General features: G+C 36.5%; 1 protein-coding gene across 1 annotated transcript in view; it reads right to left on the reverse strand.

Annotated features, from left to right (window-relative positions):
- USH2A (usherin) overlaps positions 1–20,999 on the reverse strand; it is a 717,315-nt gene that overhangs the window by 593,467 nt on the left and 102,849 nt on the right. The window contains exons 9-10 of the mRNA XM_077759473.1: positions 19,518–19,713; positions 15,935–16,065 (exon numbers count right to left, since the gene is read on the reverse strand). Coding sequence (XP_077615599.1) covers positions 15,935–16,065; positions 19,518–19,713 — 327 coding nt within the window. The remainder of the gene's footprint in view (positions 1–15,934; positions 16,066–19,517; positions 19,714–20,999) is intronic.

Consider the following 20,999-nt stretch of genomic DNA (forward strand, 5'->3'; position numbering starts at 1 on the left):
GACTAAATTAACCAGCTAAAAGTGCCTGGCATAATCCTTCATACATGGCAAGTGCATGACAAATGGAACCTATGAAACTTTACAGACTGGTTTTTGTCCTCACGCATTTTAAGCACTGTCAACTGCCTGCCAATGTATTATACATTTCACAATGTGGCATCCTCATATAGAGCACCCACATAGTGTCTCCAGGTGGAGACCCGTCCTTCTGCCCACCAGAAGCTTAAACAGTCCCCAGTCCTGCATAACACTGGGGGACCTAGTATCCTTACCACTCATTCACCCTTGATACTGGAAGTGCATCTGCCTCTGGAAATACCCCACACATGAGTCTAGCAGGAGAAAGGAGGCTGGCTGTATTCTGTTCTGAATGAATCAGTATCATCAAAAAAAAAAAAAAAAACCCACATATAAAGGGTCTGTGATGTATTGACTACTTTCTAAACAAACTTATCATACCTATATCTATATTCATATCTAAATAATTTTTCATCCTTTAATCATAATCCCAAGAAGATAGACACACACACACACACACACACACACACACACACACACACACCCATCCCTCCCTCCATCCATCCCTCCCTCCCTCCATCACCCATCCTATGGTGGCTGCCCTGGCTAAATGATTTAAAATACTCATTTTTTGAAATTATCTTCAAAATATATGGTCCCTAAGCATCCTTGATACACTATTGCTCTTTATGCTTACCCCCTCATCTGGGAGCATCTAGAGAGGCCATGATTATCTTTTCACTCACTTGTCCCTGGAGCTTCTCTCTCACATGTGTTCACGAATAAGTATTTTCACCTTGTAAGCAAGCTGGCTCTCCTCCCACACCACATGCAGCCCCCTTTTGCTGACATGTGCTGAAAAAGCTTGATCAGACCAGGCGACCTTCCCTTGTTGCCTCTGTCACTATATGGGGTCCACCCCTAAGCAGGCACTGTCCCCAGTATTAATGGTGTGGCAACCCCAATGTGCTGATAAAGTACCATATTCTCAGGGTTTTCATTAAACAGAAGCCACTGCATTATATATGTAGAGGAGAACATCTTCCTCATTTGGGGGCTGCCTTCTGTCATGTGGGCAATGAACCCGGATGGCTGGCTCTCCATCAATAGCCATCCTCCTCTTCCATAGTACACAGCTGCCCTTAGGAAGGAGCTCCCCAGCCAGGGACAGCAGTTTTCTAGCCTCCACATAACTAGCCTGACTAGCTCTTACCAACAGTATGATAGCAGAAGAGAGGTATGCCTCTTGTGGACCGAGACCTTCAGAAGATGAAAGTTGGTTCTCTAATGTTTGTTTGTGGGTTTTTGTTTGTTTGTTTTCTTTCTTTTTCTAGAGGAAAGCAGAGCCAGGCAATAGAAGGAGGCTATATCCCTGAACTTTCCTCTGGAGGAGACCCAGCAATCAACCTGGAACTGCTACCATAGAGGGCTATATGAATAAAATAAAATAAACCCCTGTATTGTTTGGGTCACTAGTCATTTGGGGATCTATTTGTTACATCTGTTTAGCTTATCCCAACTGCTATTGAGTAGTAATGCAATGGGCCTTATATCATAATATCCTACACTTGTTAGTTAAATCAACATCCAGTTACTACCTAATAACCCTGCCAATTCTATCTTCTGTTTGAATCTAGTTCTAAATGCCTGAGAAATTATTATTTGGTCAAGTTTTTATACCATAGCCCTTGGGATAAGCTCATTCCCAAGGAGATGCCAGGTGTGTTCAAACATGTAGATCTCAACATAGGCTGAGGGTTGGAATTTCACCTCAGTTATAGCTGCATCCATTTTATCTCCAGGCAGTTTGCCATAACCTTGGTTCTTGCATAACTTCAACAGTATGAGCCTTTACTGATAGGTCAGATCCATCTTCCCCTTCCTTACTCACTTATACCCTAGCACCTTTGTTCCGATCCTTTGCATGTGGCCCTCTGTATTCTCGGGTCAATCAATGGATACTCAGCTTGCCAGCTGCAAGAGAAATATTACTACTCATTTTTCCTTAAGTCTCTGAATGATGGACTACAACTTAAACCCAGCTTTTCATGTCTTTATTTAAACTCTAGATAAACTTCCTACCTTTCATATCCTTCACCATCCTAATGTTTATAGCCAATATCCATATATCATACTCGTCAGTCAAGCTTTCCATAGACTGAAGAAATGTGTGCATTATTTCTATTTGTACACCTTAATATGTGAAAAACACAAAATACAAGGTAATATATTTCCAGAAAAATCACACAGTGACTTTTGGACATGTTGTGGTAATTGATGACAAATACCTAGTTCTGAGCAGATGAGAAAGCATTGATGAACTGCAGGAAATGGTGCATTATGTACAGAGAGTATATTCTGTTCCATTTTTTAATGTATTTCCTTAAAAATTATCACCCTGGCACAACAATAAATTTTTGTGAGTAGGGTCCTTATTCCTCACGATTCCATCTTCTTTGGGTCGAATCTGGAAATACTTCCTTCACTGATGCCTTTCCATTTCATCTAATTCATTCCAACCCCTTGTCTCCTGCCTTATTAATCTATTTTTTAATGTCTCTTAATCATCTCTTTCTGTTCTGGCTCTATTGCAGCAGTCTACTGATGTCTTATTGAGCATTACAATCAACCATTCTTCTTTCTTTTTATATAATTACAACTATATTTTCAGTTTTCAGTCAACTCTCAGATTCCCTTATTGTTTTTTTCTCCATTTTTTTAAAAAAATCACTTAGTTTAAATTTTCTAATTCTGAGGACACAACTTAAGGTACAATTTGACTATAATTTAACAGAGGCTTAGTCATAAGGAAAACTTAGAAAACCATTTGGGATTTCAGAAGATGGAACAGAGTAAGCCCATTCCAACCAACTGCATACACTTATACATAAGAACACAAGGGGCAATGTTTACCCCCCTTTCTCACATACGTCTACATCCAGTTTTTTTGGTTTTTGTTTTGTGTGTGTGTGTTTTTGCATATACATCTTTGACAGTGTTTTAGCAATTTGGTTATGAAAGAGTAGTCCAGAGGCCAGCAGCATCCCAGGGCATCAACCTGGGAACTTTTACAAACTCAGACTCCCAATTTTCACTCCAGACTTCCTGAATCAGAACCTGCCTTTTAAATTTGTTTTAAATGTTTTATTTATTTCTGAGAGAGAGAGAGAGAGACAGCATGAGCAGGCGAGGGTCAGAGAGAGAGGGAAATACAGAATCCAAAACAGGCTCCAGGCTCTGAGCTACGTGTCAGCACACAGCCCGACAAGGGGCTCAAACCCACAAACCATGAGACATGACCTGAGCTGAAGCTGGATGCTTAACTGACTGAGCCACCCAGGTACTTCAAGAACCTGCCTTTTAAAAAGACATCTGAGAGGGGTGCCTGGGTGGATCAGTCACTTGAGCGTCCAACTCAGTTTCAGCTCAGGTCATGATCCCAGGGTCAGGGTCATGGGATACAGCTCCATATTGATTCTATGCTAAGCATGGAGTCTGCTTAAGATTCTCTCTCTCTTTCTTTCTCTCTCTTTCTCCCTCTGCCCCTTTACCCTGCTCATGTTCTCTCTCTCCCTCAAAATAAAATAAAATAAAGTTAAATTAAATTTAAATTAAAAGACATGTGAGATATTCATATGTACATAAAAAGTTTGACAGTCACTGCTCTGGCTGACCTCCCACATCTTGATTTTTGCAGCTTAACTCATGGTTTCTTAGTCAGATACAAGAACACAGCAAAGTAAGAAAGAAAAAGGTAAGAGGGATGGAGAAAATCCCAGTCAGGAAAGCACTCAGACAACATTTCTTAAATACCTTCTACGTTACTCAGGCCATGAGTCATACTAGTTACTTTCTCTTAAGTGTTTTCACCTCATCCACATTAACCGTGGAGGTGGCTGTAGCAGGCACTCCAAGAACACCAGCAAACATATGAAGAGTAGGGGCAGTGGGGGAGCACATTGGAGAAGCAGACTTCTGTATTTATCTACTGTAAGCATGAGTTCACAGACCTCCAATACCTCAGAATTCTTGTTTTTTTCATTGTTTGTATTTGTTTATTTTTTAAAGCATCATCGGAGCATGGGACTTTATCTAGTTTATCTGAACTTGAGTCATAGTAGATTGGGGGAGGCAGGAAGAAAGAAAAGTCAACCTCGGACTCAGAAAAGATGTCAAATAACTTACACACCGATTTCAAAGGGAACAAGGAAGGGCAGTGACATCCTGGGAAACTTGCATTATATTCATCTATGCTAATAGCCAAGGCTGGTTTTAAGACAAATGGACTTATTTTTCCCCAGCACAGTGAATTTTCATTTTTTTTTTTTTTTTGGCTCATGTACAGCTTTTGAGTCTGATGAAAGTACTGAAAACTCTTCCCTCAAAGATACATAAACAAATAAAAAACACATAGACACACAACTACATGCAATTTAAAGATATAAGTGAATGCCCTAAAACTTATCCATGGTATTCTAGAAATCCAAAGACTCCATATTAAAGATTCCACAATGATAGTAATGATTCTTTTCCATTTTACACACTCTTATTAATTTTAATATTATGCTTTAAATGTTCTATGTATCTTAACTTTGGCATTCGTTTTTTTTTTGTTTTTTTTTAAAGGATTTAGTGACCTAGAGCATTACTTCATGCCATTCTCAAGATCTTGGCACTCACATGAGGAAGAATTATAACATTTCTTATGGAAGAATAAGGCAGACATGCCATATGAGATTGGATTGAGTTTCAAATGACAACTGCCAAAGGGAAAGTTCCCTTCCAGAACACATAGCGCACAACATAGTCACTCAGGCCATTTGGGGCTGGCTTGATTCCTAAGTTATTATAACAAAATGGTACTTGAACTACTGCCTAATTTCCTTGTATGCTCCCTAATATTATTAAGGATTGCAATTGCATGAATTTCTAAAACGTCCTTGAATTCAATTTTACAGTTTATAATTCTGACATTGTTGACAACTTTTTAAGTGCGTATTGTTATCTCATTGAAAATGACATTTTTTAGAAATCTTTTATAACATTATTTAGCCAAGGTGTATTTGGCACCATAATATTCATACCTAATAATAATTCATATACTTTATGTTGATACTTGGAGCATGAGAAAATAATAAAAATCAAAGTAAATATGAGGGGTGCCTGCGTGGCTCAGTCGGTTGGGCGATCGACTTCTGCTCAGGTCATTATCTCGGGGTCTGTGAGTTCGAGCCCCACCCCGGCTCTGTGCTGACAGCTCAGAGCCTGGAGCCTGCTTCAGATTCTGTTTCCCTCTCTCTCTGCCCCTCCCCCACTCATGATCTGGCTCTCTCTCTCTCAAAATTAAATAAACATTAAAAAAAAAAGTAAATATGAATGTGATTTATAGACAATGTAGAGGTTTTAAATTCACAGAACAATTTTATCAGTGCACCTACATTCAGATTCCTATATGTAGCTCTCTGGTTACATATCAGATTTAATAAATATTCTCTTTATTTCTATCTGACTATAAAAATTACCAGCAAAGTAAATTAGGGAGAGAAAAAAGGGAAAAGGAAACATCTTTTCAAAACAAAAATATTAAAACATGTTTTTCCTTTTATGCATTTTTAACCTATATTTGTGTATATGGAGAATATTATACAGAAGTATCTCTTAAAAAACTTGTTCTCTTCCTGTCCCTCTTCTTCCCATCATCTTACTCCTGAGCTCAAAGTACATGTTGTAATATGTGTCAGTAATTGTTTTCTTCTTACCATTGAATTATATTTCACTGAGTAGATATACTACATTTTATTTATCTATTTATCAGCTAATGGGCATTTGGATTACTTTACATGTGCCTACTATGAATAATGCAGCAATGAATGTTATGAGTAAAATTATGTGAGGATATATTTATTTTAATTTTGCTTGGGTAGATACCTAGGAGTTAAAGTGCTGGGGCATACAGTGACTTTACATTTAATATTTTGAAAAACATGAGACAATGATGTGATCGTGCAAAGTAGGTATCTAACTTCATTCTTTTGCATATGGATATGCATTTGTCCTAATGCCATTTATTAAAAAGACTATTCTTCGTTCACTGATACCCCTGTCAAAAATCAGCTGAATGTAAAAGTGAGGGTTGTTTCTAGACTCTCAATTGTATTGCAGTGATCAATTAATCAATCTGTCTATCTAGCTATCATCTCCTTAAACCACATCACACTGTCTTGATTACTGCAACATTATAGTAAATTTTGAACCTAGAAAGTGAGTCTTCCAACTCTATTCTTTTTCAAGATTGTCTTGTCCATTTTTAAGTGCCTTGAATTTCAATATGAATTTTTCAGTGATCTTACAAATGTCTGCAAAAAAGCCAGTTGGATTTTAAGAGGGTTATGTTGAATCTGTAGATCATTTTGTGGACCATTAGCAATATTGTTTCTAATATATGAATGGGATGTCTTTCCATTTAATTAGACCATTAATTTCTTTCAATGATATTTTGTAGCTTTCAGAATTTAAGCTTTGGACTTCTTTTATTAAATATATTTCTAAGCATTTTATTCTTTTGATGTTATTTAAATGCAGTTGTGTTCTTAATTTCAACACTGTTCATTGCAAGTACACAGAAATACCATTGATTTTTGCATCCTGATCTTGTATTATATTCTGCAACCTTGCTTAACTTTGATGTTTATTAGTTCTGATAGCTTTTGAATAGATTTTTTTGAATTATTTTCCCTAGAAAATCATGTTATATACCAATAGAGGTAGTTTTAATTCTTCCTTTTTGATCTGGGTGACTTTCACTTTACTCTTTTGCCTAATTTTTCCTGGTTAGAACATGCAGTACAATGTTGAATAGCAGTGATAACAGGAGACACTGTGGTTTGTTCCTGATCTTAGGAGAAAAGCATCCACTTTTAACTGAAGTTTGGGTTATATTATTATTTTTTGCTATCTACTGGTTACTTTTTGGAACTTTAAATAATATATTTAATAATATCTATTAACTTTTTACTTGAAAGATAAAGACAATAATGTATGTTAACTTTCTTCTACTCCTGTTTAATTCATCACCTTCAAATTTATATGTATCATTCATCTAGAGAAACTCAATTTTATAGTATAGTATTCATCTTTTTAAAATTTTTTAAAAATTTAAATCCAGGTTAGTTAACATATAGTGTAATCATGATTTTGGGAATAAAATTTAATGATTCATCACTTACATATATATAACACCCAGTGCTCATCCCAACAAGTGCTCTCCTTAATGTCTGTCACCCATTTAGCCCACCACCCAATACCCTGCTAACAGCCCTCAGTTTGTTCTCTGTATTTAAGAGTCTTATAGTTTGTCTCCCTCTTTGGGTTTTTTTTTGTTCTTTTTTGTTTTTTGGGTTTTTTTTTTGCTTCCCTTCCCTTCTGTTCATCTGTTTTGTATCTTAACTTCCACATATGAGTGAAATAATATTTGTCTTTCTCTGACTTATTTCATTTAGCATAATACACTTTTATTCCATCTATGTCATTGTAAAAGGCAGTATTTCATTCTTTTCCATTGCTGAGTAAGATTCCATTGTTTGTATATACACATCTTCATTATCCATTCATCAGTCAATTGACATTTTGGGTATTGTTGATAATGCTGCTATAAACATTAGGGTGCATGTGCCCCTTCGAAATAGCACTCCTGTATCATTTGGATAAATGCCTAGTAGTGCAATTGCTTGGTCACAGGGTAGTTCTATTTTTAATTTTTTGATTAAAATCAAAATCTCCGTACTGTTTTCCAGAGTGGCTGCACCAGTTTGCATTCCCAATAGCAGTGCAAAAGGGTTCTTCTTTCTCTGCATCTAGCCAACATCTGTTGCTGCCTGAGTTATTCATTTTAGCCATTCTGACTGGTGTGAGGTGGTATCTTATTGTGGTTTTGATTTGTATTTTTCTGATGATGAATGATGTTGAGGATTTTTTCATGTGTCTGTTAGTCATCTAGGTGTCTTCTTTGGAAAAGTGTCTCTTCATGTCTTCTGCCCATTTCATCACTGGATTGTCTTTGGGGGTTCAGTTTGATAAGTTCTCTATAGATTTTGGATATCAACCCTTTATCTGATGTCATTTGCAAATATCTTCTCCCAATCTATCATTGCCTTTTAGATTTTCTGATTGGTTCCTTCTCTATACAGAAGATTTTATCTTGCTGATGTCACAATAGTTCATTTTTCCTATTTTGTTCCCTTGCCTCCACAGACAGGTCAAGTAAGAAGTTGCCACGGCCACGGTCAAATAACTTGTTGCTGTTTTTTCTCCTCTAGGATTTTGATGACTTACTGTCTTACATTTAGGTCTTTCACCCATTTTGAGTTTATTTTTTGTATATGGTATAAGAAAGTGGTCCAGGTTCATTCTGCTGCATGTTGCTGTCCAGTTTTTCCAACACCATTTGATGAAGAGACTGTCTTTTTTCCATTGGATATTCATTCCTGCTTTGTCAAAGATTAGGTGACCATACATTTGTGGGTCCATTACTGGGCTCTCTACTCTGTTCCACTGATCTATGTGGCTGTTTTTCTGTCAGTACCATACTGTCTTAAGGATTACAGATTTGTAATATAGCTTGAGGTCCAGAATTGTGATGCCTCCAGATTTGGTTTTCTTTTTCAGGATTCCTTTGGCTATCTGGGGTCTTTTCTGATTCTGTTCAAATTTTAGGATTGTTCTAGCTCTATGAAGAATGCTGGTTATTTTGATAGGGATTGCATTGAATATGTAGATTGCTTTGGGTAGTATCAACATTTTAGCAATATTTGTTCTTCTGATCCATAAGCATGGAATGTTTGTGCATTTTCTTTCCGTGTCCTTGTCAATTTCTTTCATCAGCTTTCTATAGTTTTCAGTGTATAGATTTTTCACTTCTTTGGTTAGGTTTATTTCTAGGTATTTTATGGGTTTTGGTATATATTGAAACTATAAATGAGATTGATTCCTTGATTTCTCTTTCTGCTGCTTCATTATTGGTATATAGAAATGCAATCTATTTTTGTACATTGATTTTATATCCTACAACTTTGCTGAATTCATGTACGAATTCAAGCAGTTTTTTGGTGGTATTTTGGGTTTTCCACATAGAGTATTATGTATTCTGTGAAGAGTGAAAGTTTGACTCCTCCTTGCCGATTTGGATGCCTTTTATTTCCTTGTATTGTCTGATTGCTGTGGCTAGGACTTTCAACACTATGTTGAATAGCAGTGGTGAAAGTCGACATCCTTGTCATATTCCTGACCTTAGGGGAAAAGCTCTTAGTTTTTCCCCATTGAGGATGATATTGGCGGTGGCTCTTTCATATATGGCCTTTCTGATCTTGATGTCTGATCCTTCTATCCCTACTTTCTTGAGGGATTTTATCAAGAGAGGATGCTGTGTTTTGTCAAATGCTTTTTCTGCATCTATTGAGAGGATCATGTGGTTATTACTCTTTCTTTTATTAATGTGACATATCACACTGATTGATTTGCAGATATTGAATCAGCTCTGCATCCCAGGAATGAATCCCGTTTGATTGTGGTGAATAATTCTTTTAACGTATTGTTGGATCCAGTTTGCTAGTATCTTGTGGAGAATTTTTGCAACCATGTTAATCAGGAAAATTGGTCTGCAGTTCTCCTTTTTAGTGGGATCTTTCTCTGGTTTTGGAATCAAGGTGATGTTGGCCTCATAGAATAGGGTTTGACTTTTTTTTTCCATTTCTATTTTTTGGAATAGTTTCAAAAGAATAGGTATTAACCCTTCTTTAAATGTTTGGTAGAAATCCCCTGGAAAGCCATCCAAGCCCTTGACTCTTGTTTGTTGGGAGATTTTTGATTACTATTCAATTTCTTTACTGGTTATGGGTCTGTTCAAATTTTCTATTTCTTCCTGTTTCAGGTTGGTAGTTTATATGTTTCTAGAAATTTTCCATTTCTTCCAGATCGCCCTATTTGTTGGCATATAAATACCAGTAATAGTATCTTATTATTGTTTGCATTTCTGCAGTGTTGTGATCCCTCTTCTTTCATTCATGATTTTATTTATTTGGGTCCTTTCCTTTTTGTTTTTGATCAACCTGGATAGGGTTTATAAATTTTGTTAATTCTTTCAAAGGAATAGCTCCTAGTTTCATTGATTTTTTATTTCAATATCATTAATTTTTTATTTCAATATCATTGATTTCTGCTCTAATCTTTATTATTTCCCTTCTTCTGCTGGTTTTGGACTTTATTTCTTGTTCTTTTTCCAACTCTTTTAGGTATAAGTTTAAATTGTGTATTTGAGACTTTTCTTCCTTCTTGAGGAAGGCCTGAATTACTATATACTTTCCTCTTAAAACTGTTTTTGCTGCATCCCAGAGGTTTTGGGCTGTCATGTTTCATTTTCATTGATTTCCATGTACTTTTTAATTTCCTCTTTAATTTCTTAGTTAATCCATTCATTCTTTAGTAGGATATTCTTTAATCTCCAAGTATTCATGGTCATTCCAAATTTTTCTTGTGTTTGATTTCGAATTTCATAGCATTGTGGTCTGTAAATATGCAAGGTATGATCATGATCACTTTGTACTTCTTGAGGGCTGATTTGTGACCCTGTAGGTGATCTATTCTGGAAAATGTTCCATGTGCACTCACAAAGAATGTGTATTCTGCTGATTTAGGATGAAATGTTCTCAATATATCTGTTAAGTCTTTCTGGCCCAGTGTATTATTCAAAGCCATTGTTTCCTTGTGGATTTTCTGCTTAGATGATCTGTCTATTGCTATAAGTGGGGTGTTGAAGTCCTCTATTATGGTATTCTTATCAAGGAGTTTATGGTTATGATTCCTTGATTTATATATTTGGGTGTTTCACATTAGGGGCATAAATATCTACAATGGTTAGATCTTCTTGATGGATAGATTCCTTAATTATGATACCATGCCCTTCTTCATCTCTTGTTACAGTCTTTATTTTAAAATCTAGTTTGATGGGCACCCTCCTACACTGTTGGTGGGAATGTAAACTGGTGCAGCCCCTCTGGAAAACAGTGTGGAGTTTCCTCAGGAAAATAACAATAGAACTCCCCTATGACCCAGCAATAGCACTGCTAGGAATTTACCCAAGGGATATAGAAATGCTGATGCATAGGAGCACATGTACCCCAATGTTCATAGCAGCACTCTCAACAATAGCTAAAACATGGAAAGAGCCTAAGTGTCCATCAACAGACGAATGGATCAAGAAGATGTGGTTTATCTATACCATGGAATACTACATGGCAATGAGAAAGAATGAAATCTGGCCATGTGTAGCAACATGGATGGACCTTGAGGGTGTTATGCTGAGCGAAATAAGTCAGGCAGAGAAGGACAAATATCATATGTTTGCACGTATAGGAGGATTAGGAGGAATTTAACTGAGGACCATGGGGGAGGAGAAGGGGGGAAATGGTGGGGGAAAGGGAGAGAGGCAAACCATGAGAGACTCTTGAATGCTGAGAAACAAACTGAGGACTGATGGATGTGGGGGGAAGGGGGGAGATGGGCATGGAGGAGGGCACTTGTGGGGATGAGCACTGGGTGTTATATGGAAACCAATTTGACAATAAACTATTTTTAAAAAAAAATCTAGTTTGACATATGTATGGCTACTCTGGCTTTCTTTTAATGACCATTAGAATGATAGATGGTTCTCTATCCCCTTAGTTTTAATCTTCAGGTGTCTTTAGTTCTAAAGTGAGTGTCTTGTAAGCAACATATGTATGGGCTTGTTTTCTTATCCATTCTGATACTCTGTGTCTTTTGATTGGAGCATTTAGTCCATTGAAATTTAGAGTCAGTACTGAAAGATATGAATTTAGTGTCATTGTGTTGCCTGTAGAGTTGGTGTTTCTGCAGATGTGCTCTGGTCCTTTCTAGTCGTTTGGTCTTTTTTGTTTCATCTTTTCTCCACTCAAAGAGTCCCTCTTAAAATTTCTTGCAGGGCTGGTTTAGTGGTCATGAACTCCTTTAGTTTATGTCTGGGAAATTCTTTCTCTCTCCTTCTATTTTGAATGAGAGCCTTGCTGGATAAAGTATTCTTGGGTGCGTATTTTTTTTTTCCAATTCAGCACATTTAATATATCCTTCCATTCCTTTCTGGCCCACCAACTCTCTGGGGATACATCTGTTGCTACCTGATTAGTCTCTCCTTATAGGATAAGGACTTTTTTCCCTTGCTGCTTTCATGATTGTTCCCTTGTCTGTGTATTTTGTGAATTTGACTATGATATGCCTTGGTGAAGGTCAGTTTTTGTTGAATTTAATTGGGAGTTCTCTGTGCTTCTCAGATTTTGATGTCTGTATCTTTCCCCAGATTAAGAACATTCTCTGCTATAATTTGTTCAGATAAACATTCTTTCTGCACCTTTTTCTCTCTCTTCATCTTCTGGGACTCCTATGATTCAAATATTATTCCTTTTTAATAAGTCACTGAGTTCTCTAACTCTTGTCTCATGATCTTTTGCCTTTGTTTCTTTCTATTTTTCTGCTTCATTATTCTCCATTATTTCATCTCCTATATCACTGATATTTGCCCATCCTTGCCATTCTGGCATCCATTTGAGATAGCATCTCAGTTATACCATTTGTAATTGTGTCCTGACTAGGTTTTATTTTATCTATGCTAAAGGGATTCTATGCTTTTTGCAACCCCAACTAGTATTCTTATTACTGTGGTTCTAAATTCTAGTTCAGACATCTTGCTTATATCTGTATTGATTTAGCCCCTGGCTGTCATTTCCTCCTATCCTTTCTTTTGAGAGTCTTTCATTTTGTCAATTTGGAGGAAGAAAAAAAATTGACAAAATTATAATTAAAAAATTAAAAACAGAAAAAAATCATATAAAGGAAGCTAGAGATTAGGTGTGTGTTGGTCTGCTTCTTGATAGTAGCATGATAGAATACAGAAAATAGGAAAGAAAACAAAAATAATGCTAAAATTTTTAAAGTTAAAAAAATATAATAAAATAGAATAAGATGAAATGAAAATGAAATAGAATGAACAAATTTTTAAATAAAAACGTTAAAAAAAAGGAAAAATAGATTTTTCTCTGTAATCAAGAAAATAGGAAGAAAAGAAAAAAGAAAGCAAAGCAAAAACAGAGGCAAAGAAAATGGACAAATAAGTGAACCAGCAAACAGAAGGAAACCAGAATGAACTACATCCAGTTTCCCCTAGAACTGAAACTGTTAAGCAGTCTATAGTCCACATAAGAAGCAGGTAGATTGACTTGTGCTGGTCTTCTAGGTTATGTGCTTGGAGGGTGCAGTTGGGTGGGGTTTGATATAGCAACTCTGTTCTCCACTATATGGCGCTGCTCATCTTATGGGGTGGATGAGTGTGGTGTGCGTGTGTGTGCGCCAGAGAGGTGAACATTTCTTCGCCCAGCTCTCTAGTCTCTGGAACAGAACTTTGCACTCTCATCCACCCATGATTAAACACCCCTCCTTTGTCTCAGGCTTCTGTCCACTCTCCACCTCTACCCTGTCCATGTCCAAATTGTCCACTGGCCAGGCGGCAACTTCCGCCTCAAAAATTGAGCAAGAGGTGTTGAAGTTTCTTTTATATATATATTTCTCTCAGCTCTCAGTTTTTCTTCACATATATTGCAGCTCTACTGTTTAGTATACTCACACTTAGAATTTCTATGTCTTCTTGCTTAATTTACCTTTTCTCATTACATAATATCTCTCTGGAAATTTTATTTGTATTCCACATTACTTGATATTAATATAGTCAGTCAATATAGTCAGTCTTGCTTTCTGTTGATTAATTATTGCATGGTATAAGTCTTACCATTTTTTATGTCTAGCATATATGTATTATTACAATTGAAGTGAATTTTTAATAGAAACAGACATGTAAATGAGACTTTAGGAAGTAGACCTTTAGATCACAATTTTTCAGTACTATACACCAAAGTCACATGATCTTGGATCTTCAGGGAGAAAATATTACTTAGGTGAAAATTTTACATGATGCTCACTTTGTGATAACCATTCTAAATGACCATCTGATTGTGAGATCAGTACTCAGACAAAATCTCTTCAATCACTCAACATTTATTAAACAAATATTTATTGGGTGCTTATTATATTACTGAAAATGTTCCATTTATGTTGGACAGGAAAAAGACAAAGAAGTAAATTAATTTCATGAAAGCTTTATTAAAAATAATATAGGGTAACATAAAAGAAAGTGATTTCAAAATGTTCTATAATTCTGTGGTCAGTGAAGAGATCTTAAAAAATATGTCAATCTTTGATCTTTGACGTGAATATCAAGCAAATGATATACATGCTAAAATTTCATGGCACAATTGTAAAGAGGAGCTGTGTAAAGACACAGTCAGGTTTTACTGATCAAAATGTATAAAAACGTAATATGACTATCTCAGAAAATAGTTCCTCAATTTCAAAAAATATAAAAGTAGAAATTGTCTTTGTTAATTATTTTTCTACTCTTCAATCTTCCAATAAAACATATAATGTTCCTTTATTAACACACTATAGTCACTCAGAAGTTCTTCAAATTGTCATTTTGGCCTGCCTTCTATTTGGCTTCTATTTGTTAAAGCAGTTTATAATGTATGCTGAAAGTTTTAGGACTAATATATTTTGCCTTGAACTTATTACCTTCATGCTGTAGCTTAATTTTTTTTTTCTTTAACTAGATTGTGGCTTACATTCCTATCCAATGAATTCCTGACTATTTACAAGGGAATGTGTAATTATTTAAACATCTTTTGAAAATGTTTATTGTTTATTTTTGAGAGAGAGTGTGAGTCAGGGAGGAGCAAAGAGAGAGGGGGACAGAGGATCTGAAGCAGTCTCTGCACTGACAGCAGAGAGGCTGGCATGTGGCTCTAACCCACAACCTGTGAGATCATGACCTGAGCTGAAATCAAGAGATGGACGCTTAACCTACTGAGCCACCAGGCTCCCCTATGTAATTATTAAAAATTAATACATTGAATTGATTCTTTAAAGTAAATTTGCCCTTTATATATTATTATGTATTAGTATGATCACAACAGGTAAAAAGCTCTAGCTGAAGATACCACATTTAAATATGGAGCTGCTTTTTCTTTTTTAATTTTTTTTTTTTATTTATTTCTAGGAGAGAGAGAGAGAGACAGCGTGAGCAGGGGAGGGTCAGAGAGAGAGGGAGTCACAGACTCCGAAACAGGCTCCAGGCTCCGAGCTGGCAGTCAGCACAGAGCCCGATGCGGGGCTCGAACCCACGAACCGCGAGATCATGACCTAAGCGAAAGTCGGATGCTTAACCGACTAAGCCACCCAGGCGCCCCTGGAGCTGCTTTTTCTGACTTGAGGTAGGCTATATAGGCCTACTTCAGTTAGATCCTGTGTTCATGTAGCTCAAACATCAGTACTTGTGATGTTGGTGAGAAAAATGGATAAAATCATAAAAATTCATTGTATCGTCAAGAGAGAAGGTTGTAATACGAAATTTAGAAGTAGGGCTGTCATAATTTTCATTTGGGGATATGCATGACCTTCGTTATACTATCTTCTATGGAATTTGGAAGAAAAACTGTTGTTTAATTAATATCTTATATTCATATTAATTCACCCATAATGCCACGACATATACTCAATTACTTCCTAGTTTACTTGGAATCCCCACCCCTCAATATTTTCAACAATTTTAAAATTAAAACTAAAATGAGCTTTTCATGTATGCAAAGGACCATGTAAGCAGCCTTATACTTCAAGTAAAAGTTGCTAGGCACACGTCTAAAGCAGCCATCTCTAAGAAGACTTAGAGGATTTCCTGATAAATACAGACCTTCCAAATTAGTTTCTGGAAATGAACAATTATTTACCTTCAAAACTCAGAACTCACCTTATCACAAAGGAAGTCACTGTTTCTAGTGCCCACTTTATCACAATCACAGGGTTTGCAAACATCCATGGCGGAAGTATCTGCACCAACTTGGCGAAAAAAGTAATCCTTACACAGCTCACAGTTCCTTCCTGCGTCAGGGAAAGGTTATGCATTATGACTTCCAATTCGTTTAAATCAGCGGCATAATTCAAAATTAAAGACTGTATTCCTTTGAGGGAATTCTATAATATTCGGGACGTCCATTTTAATGCACCTTTCATCTCTACCTGCCAATTTAGTGATCCAGAGCATATGAAACAATGAACCTGTTACAAACTGTGCTTTACTTCATTAAACTCCCATCTGTTATGTAATGCCACACTTCTAAAAAGCTCTGCTTTGTTGGGGCCCATACATTTTGAAAGACTTTGCTTCCAAACTTAAAACTTTTCTTTATTTCTAGGACTGGGCACTTAATCTAAATCAAATATGAGAAATGTTTATATGTGTGGTAGATAATGGCCATACAGTTGAAAGCGTGTATGTGTATGTAGTATTAGAAATATTTTTCAAGGACTAAATCTTGTTCTCAAAACAAGACACTGTTCTAAATATAATTTATTATTCTATAGTTAACATTTTTAAAAGTGAATGTTTCTGCTGCTTATTGCCATTATTTTTTATTTCAAATACTGAAATAGAAATGTATTATGTTTAGGCACACCAAATAAATTTCATATTAAATATTAGAATAGACTGACATATTAGAAATATGTGGTAGCTCCTATATTTACAATTTATTGTTTAGAGATTTTCTCTTGCCATTTTATGTAAGAAAAAACTTAAAGTGCAGGGAACTTCTAAAGTAAATGTGAGTAAGTATATAAGATCACTGAAAGGAGCTGAAATAAAACTCCAGACTATCAATTCTCCCTTAAACATTATGCACTCTGTTCAAATATTGCTGAAATTGGCTCAATATCAAAAGACTATAGAAATAACGTAAGTAAAAATCACATCCTGGTGGATATTGGCTATAGACTAATTAAAAATTAAATGGATTTATAATATTTCTAGAATATTTCTATTTGCATATGCTGATGACTCCCAAATTTCTATCTTTAATCTAGAAATTTCTTTATTTATCATTTAATGAATATTTATTGAGTGGTTACCATGTTTCAAACACTGAGCTAAATGCTGAGGAATACAGTAGCAAGCCAAATATACATTGTACCCTTTTCATAGAGCTTTCCTACAGTCTAGTGGGTAAAATGAATTCTAATTAAATAATTACAGGAATATATATGCACTTACAAATTGTGATAAACCTAAGGACCACTAAAGCTTATAGATAATACTGATCTATTCTGAGGCATCACAAAAGGCTTTTCTTAAGAAAGATCCTTCAAATCTGTGTTTCCAGTTGCCCGCAAGAGTTTCTCTTATGTCTCTTGGGAAACACTGTGAATATTTATACAAAACAGAACTGGCCATCTTCTCCCTAAACTCTGATCCTCTCGTGTTTCCTACACTGGCCCTGCTGCTCAAACTGGAATGTTAGGATTGCATCTTGACTCTTTCTTTTCCTTATCTACACCCTACACTTGGCTCAGAAAAGTCTGTCACTTTCCATTCCAAATATCTCTTGGGTCCACTTCTCTACATCCACATGACTTTAAATGTACTTCTTACCTGGACTACCACAGTATCCCAAACCACGTTTGGGTCTCTCCAATCCTTCTCCACTTTATAACCAGATTGGTTATAAACACAAAACTTTTTATGTCATTTTCCTATAAAATACCTTCAAGTGGCATCTGTTAACCTGAGGATGGAAGCCAAACTCCTTATCACAGTTTATAGAGTCCTTCAGATCTGGCCGCTGCCTTCTGTCTTAGCACCTTTTCTTACTATCTCCCATTTGCCCTTACAAAAGTTCTTTGGGGTGCCAGGTTTCTCTCTTCTCTAGGCCATTGCACATCTGTTTCTCTTACTAGAAATCTCTGTCACACCCCTAATTCTCCTCACTCCTCTACCTGGTTAACTCCTACTACACTTGCCCTATCTTAGCACTCATCAGACAACTTTGTAATTATTCCTTCAATAGTGTGCCTCTCAGGGGCACCTGGGTGGCTCAGTCAGTTAAGCATCTGACTTTGGCTCAGGTCATGATCTCACAGTCTGTAGATTCAAGCGCTGCACTGGGCTCTGTGCTGACAGCTCAGAGCCTGGAGCCTGCTTAGGATTCTGTGTCTCCCTCTCTGTATGCCCCTTCTCCCTCCCTCTCTCTCTCTCCCTTCCTCCCTCCTTCCTTCCCTCTCTCCCTCCCTCCCTCTCAAAAATAAATGTTAAAAAGAGTGCCTTTCCTGTTGTATAATAATCCACACAAAGACAGGAAAATTAATTATCTTGTTCATCGTTATATTCCTAGCACCTAGTCACATTCTGGTGACATTTTAGGTCATCAATAATTATCCAATGAAGTCATTCATGCTTCAGAGGGGCACACATTCAAAACCATCAGACTTGGCCCATTATATTTTACAAATTGAGATGTTCCCTATTTCTGCTTTTAATTTACAAGCCCATCAGAAAATGGAATTTTCAATGAAGAGTCAAACTGCTATACTTTTTTTAAGTTTAATTTTTTAAGTTTATTTTGAGAGAGAGTGTGAGCAGGGGAAGGGACAGAGACAGAGGGCAAGAGAGAATTCCTATCAGGCTCTGAGCTGACAGTGCAGATGTGAGGCTCGATCTCATGACTCTGAGATCATGACCTGAGCTGAAGTCAAGAGTCAGATGCTTAACTGATGGAGCCACCCAGGTGTCCTGCTATCTTGTTTTCAAACAAGATTTTGATAATCATCTTCTTTGTTCTATTAGCATTTTAAAAAGACTATTCCCAGATCACCAGCATCCAGGCCAAATCTGAATGAATATAGACAGTACTACATGCAAATCCAGACATAATGGAAGATCAGGGTCAGACAAAGAAACTTATTTTAAGGGAATACATACTCAAACTAATAATTCCTGAGTTTTCTGAAATATACTCATGGTTTAATAAAATGGCATATACTTCAAAAAACAAAACTTTCCTGGAAAGATATAGTCTAAGATATGAGTGCTATATCTGAAAAGTACCTGATTATTTGGAAAACTAAACAAGCTTTAGTTTTCAAATATAACCGTATCATTTTTTAAAGTTTTTATATAAATTCCAGTTAATATACAGTGTAATATTAGTTTCGGGTGTACAATATAGTGATTCAACACTTCCACACATCACCCAGTGCTCATCACAAGTGCCCTCTTTAATCCCCATCACTTATTTCACCCATTCTCCCACTGACCTTCCCTTTGGGAACCATCAGTTTGTTCTCTATAGTTAAGAGTCTGTTTCTTGGTTTCTCTATCTTTTTTCCCTTTGCTTACTATTTTGTTTCTTAAATTCCACATATGAGTGAAATCATATCTAGGCACTTTCTTAAGTAAGTAGCAATAACACAATTTAAAATGATTGCATTGCATAAAGAAGCACATGGATCTCAAAAACAAATCAGCCTTTGTTATTTGTTATTTATGATTTGCTAGTTACCTGTGGTGTTATGTTCACAATCCTCACAGACCCCTCCACCTCCTCTGTGGTGCTCAAGGGGAAATGGGTCCACTGAGATGTTGTAGTGGCAGCTTCTAGAATGGTTGTTGCATTGACAAGGTTTGCAATTGAAAGCATGAACTTGATCACCTTGGCGGAAAGGCTTGTCATTATAAAGAGGCAAGCAGTGATCACACTGAAATGATAAAGTAACAGAATAAAGAAATATTTAAAAAGTAATTTTTCTTTAGATTTATGTATCAGTCACTTTCATCAGATGTAAATCTAACATCAAAGAGTTTAAAAGCAAGAAACTATTGCTTTTGAAAAAATGTTTTATAAATTAGAAATTAGCATATTATAGGTGGTATGAAATTATAAGTATGCCCATACAAGCTGAAACTAGGCAAAATGATCTGAATAACCAGTGGGAAGAGTTTATGATTGTTCCATAATCTTCTTTTCTTATTTGGTCAAAACATTAAAACCTGGCTTCCAGTTTTAGATTCCACAAGTGAAGAGCTTGGAGTTACCACCACTCCATCCTAACAAGTAAAAAAGCTGAACAGGGAAAAATCACCAACTCTTCTTGGATCTCTAAGGGGAAAAATAGGACAAACAGCTGTCCCCAAGATTGGAAAAACAGACGGACAGATACAGGGAGTCTCGGTGACAAATGCAGAGACTAACCAGTAGAAAGCTCCATTGGAAACAGTTTTCAGGGGAAAAAAGACCTAACTATACTTAAGAATTGCTGGAGATTCAGTAGCAATAAGTTTGCAAACTGAAGTCTTCAAGGGGACCTAGTTATAAAGGGGGCTCCTAATCATTTTGAGATTTACTTTCAGAAGCTTGCCCAGGTTCTCATAGTAAATATCAGGAGAAAATTTTCTAGTGCTTCTGGTAGAAAGAGGGGGAGAGAATCATTTTAAAATAAATCAGTGCTTACTGTTCTTTTTAAAATTTATGTATTTATTTAAGAGAGAGAGAGAACAAGCAGAAGAGGGGGAGAGAGAGAGAGGGAGATGGAGGATCTGAAGTGGGCTCTGTGCTGACAGCAGAGAATCCGACGCGGGGCTCGAACTCATGAACCATGAATTAGATCATGACCTGAGCAAAAATTGGACACTTAGCCAACTGAGTGACCCAGGTACCCCCGACTGTTGTTTTTAACAGTATTTATCCTCAGGAGAAATTAGTTGATCACAGCCTAAACTGCTGGGGTATTATCTGAGTCAAACCAACTTTGAGAAAGGAAATACCCAACTCCAGCCCACTCCAGATATCCTGCCCCACCTATAGATGGGAGAGACAGAGAAGCACATGTGAAGTTCACAGTCCAGAAGCACATGCTTACGAAAAGACTAATCACAGGACTATAAAGTACTACCCCCACAATGCTAAAAGTGTATACAATGGTTTCTTTTACCAGGCTTGTTACCTATCTATGAAGAAAAAACTACAAGGAACACTAAAGTCAAA

Source organism: Crocuta crocuta, unplaced genomic scaffold, assembly GCF_008692635.1.
Source record: "Crocuta crocuta isolate KB4526 unplaced genomic scaffold, BGI_CrCroc_1.0 scaffold556, whole genome shotgun sequence".
Taxonomy (NCBI): Eukaryota; Metazoa; Chordata; class Mammalia; order Carnivora; family Hyaenidae; genus Crocuta; species Crocuta crocuta.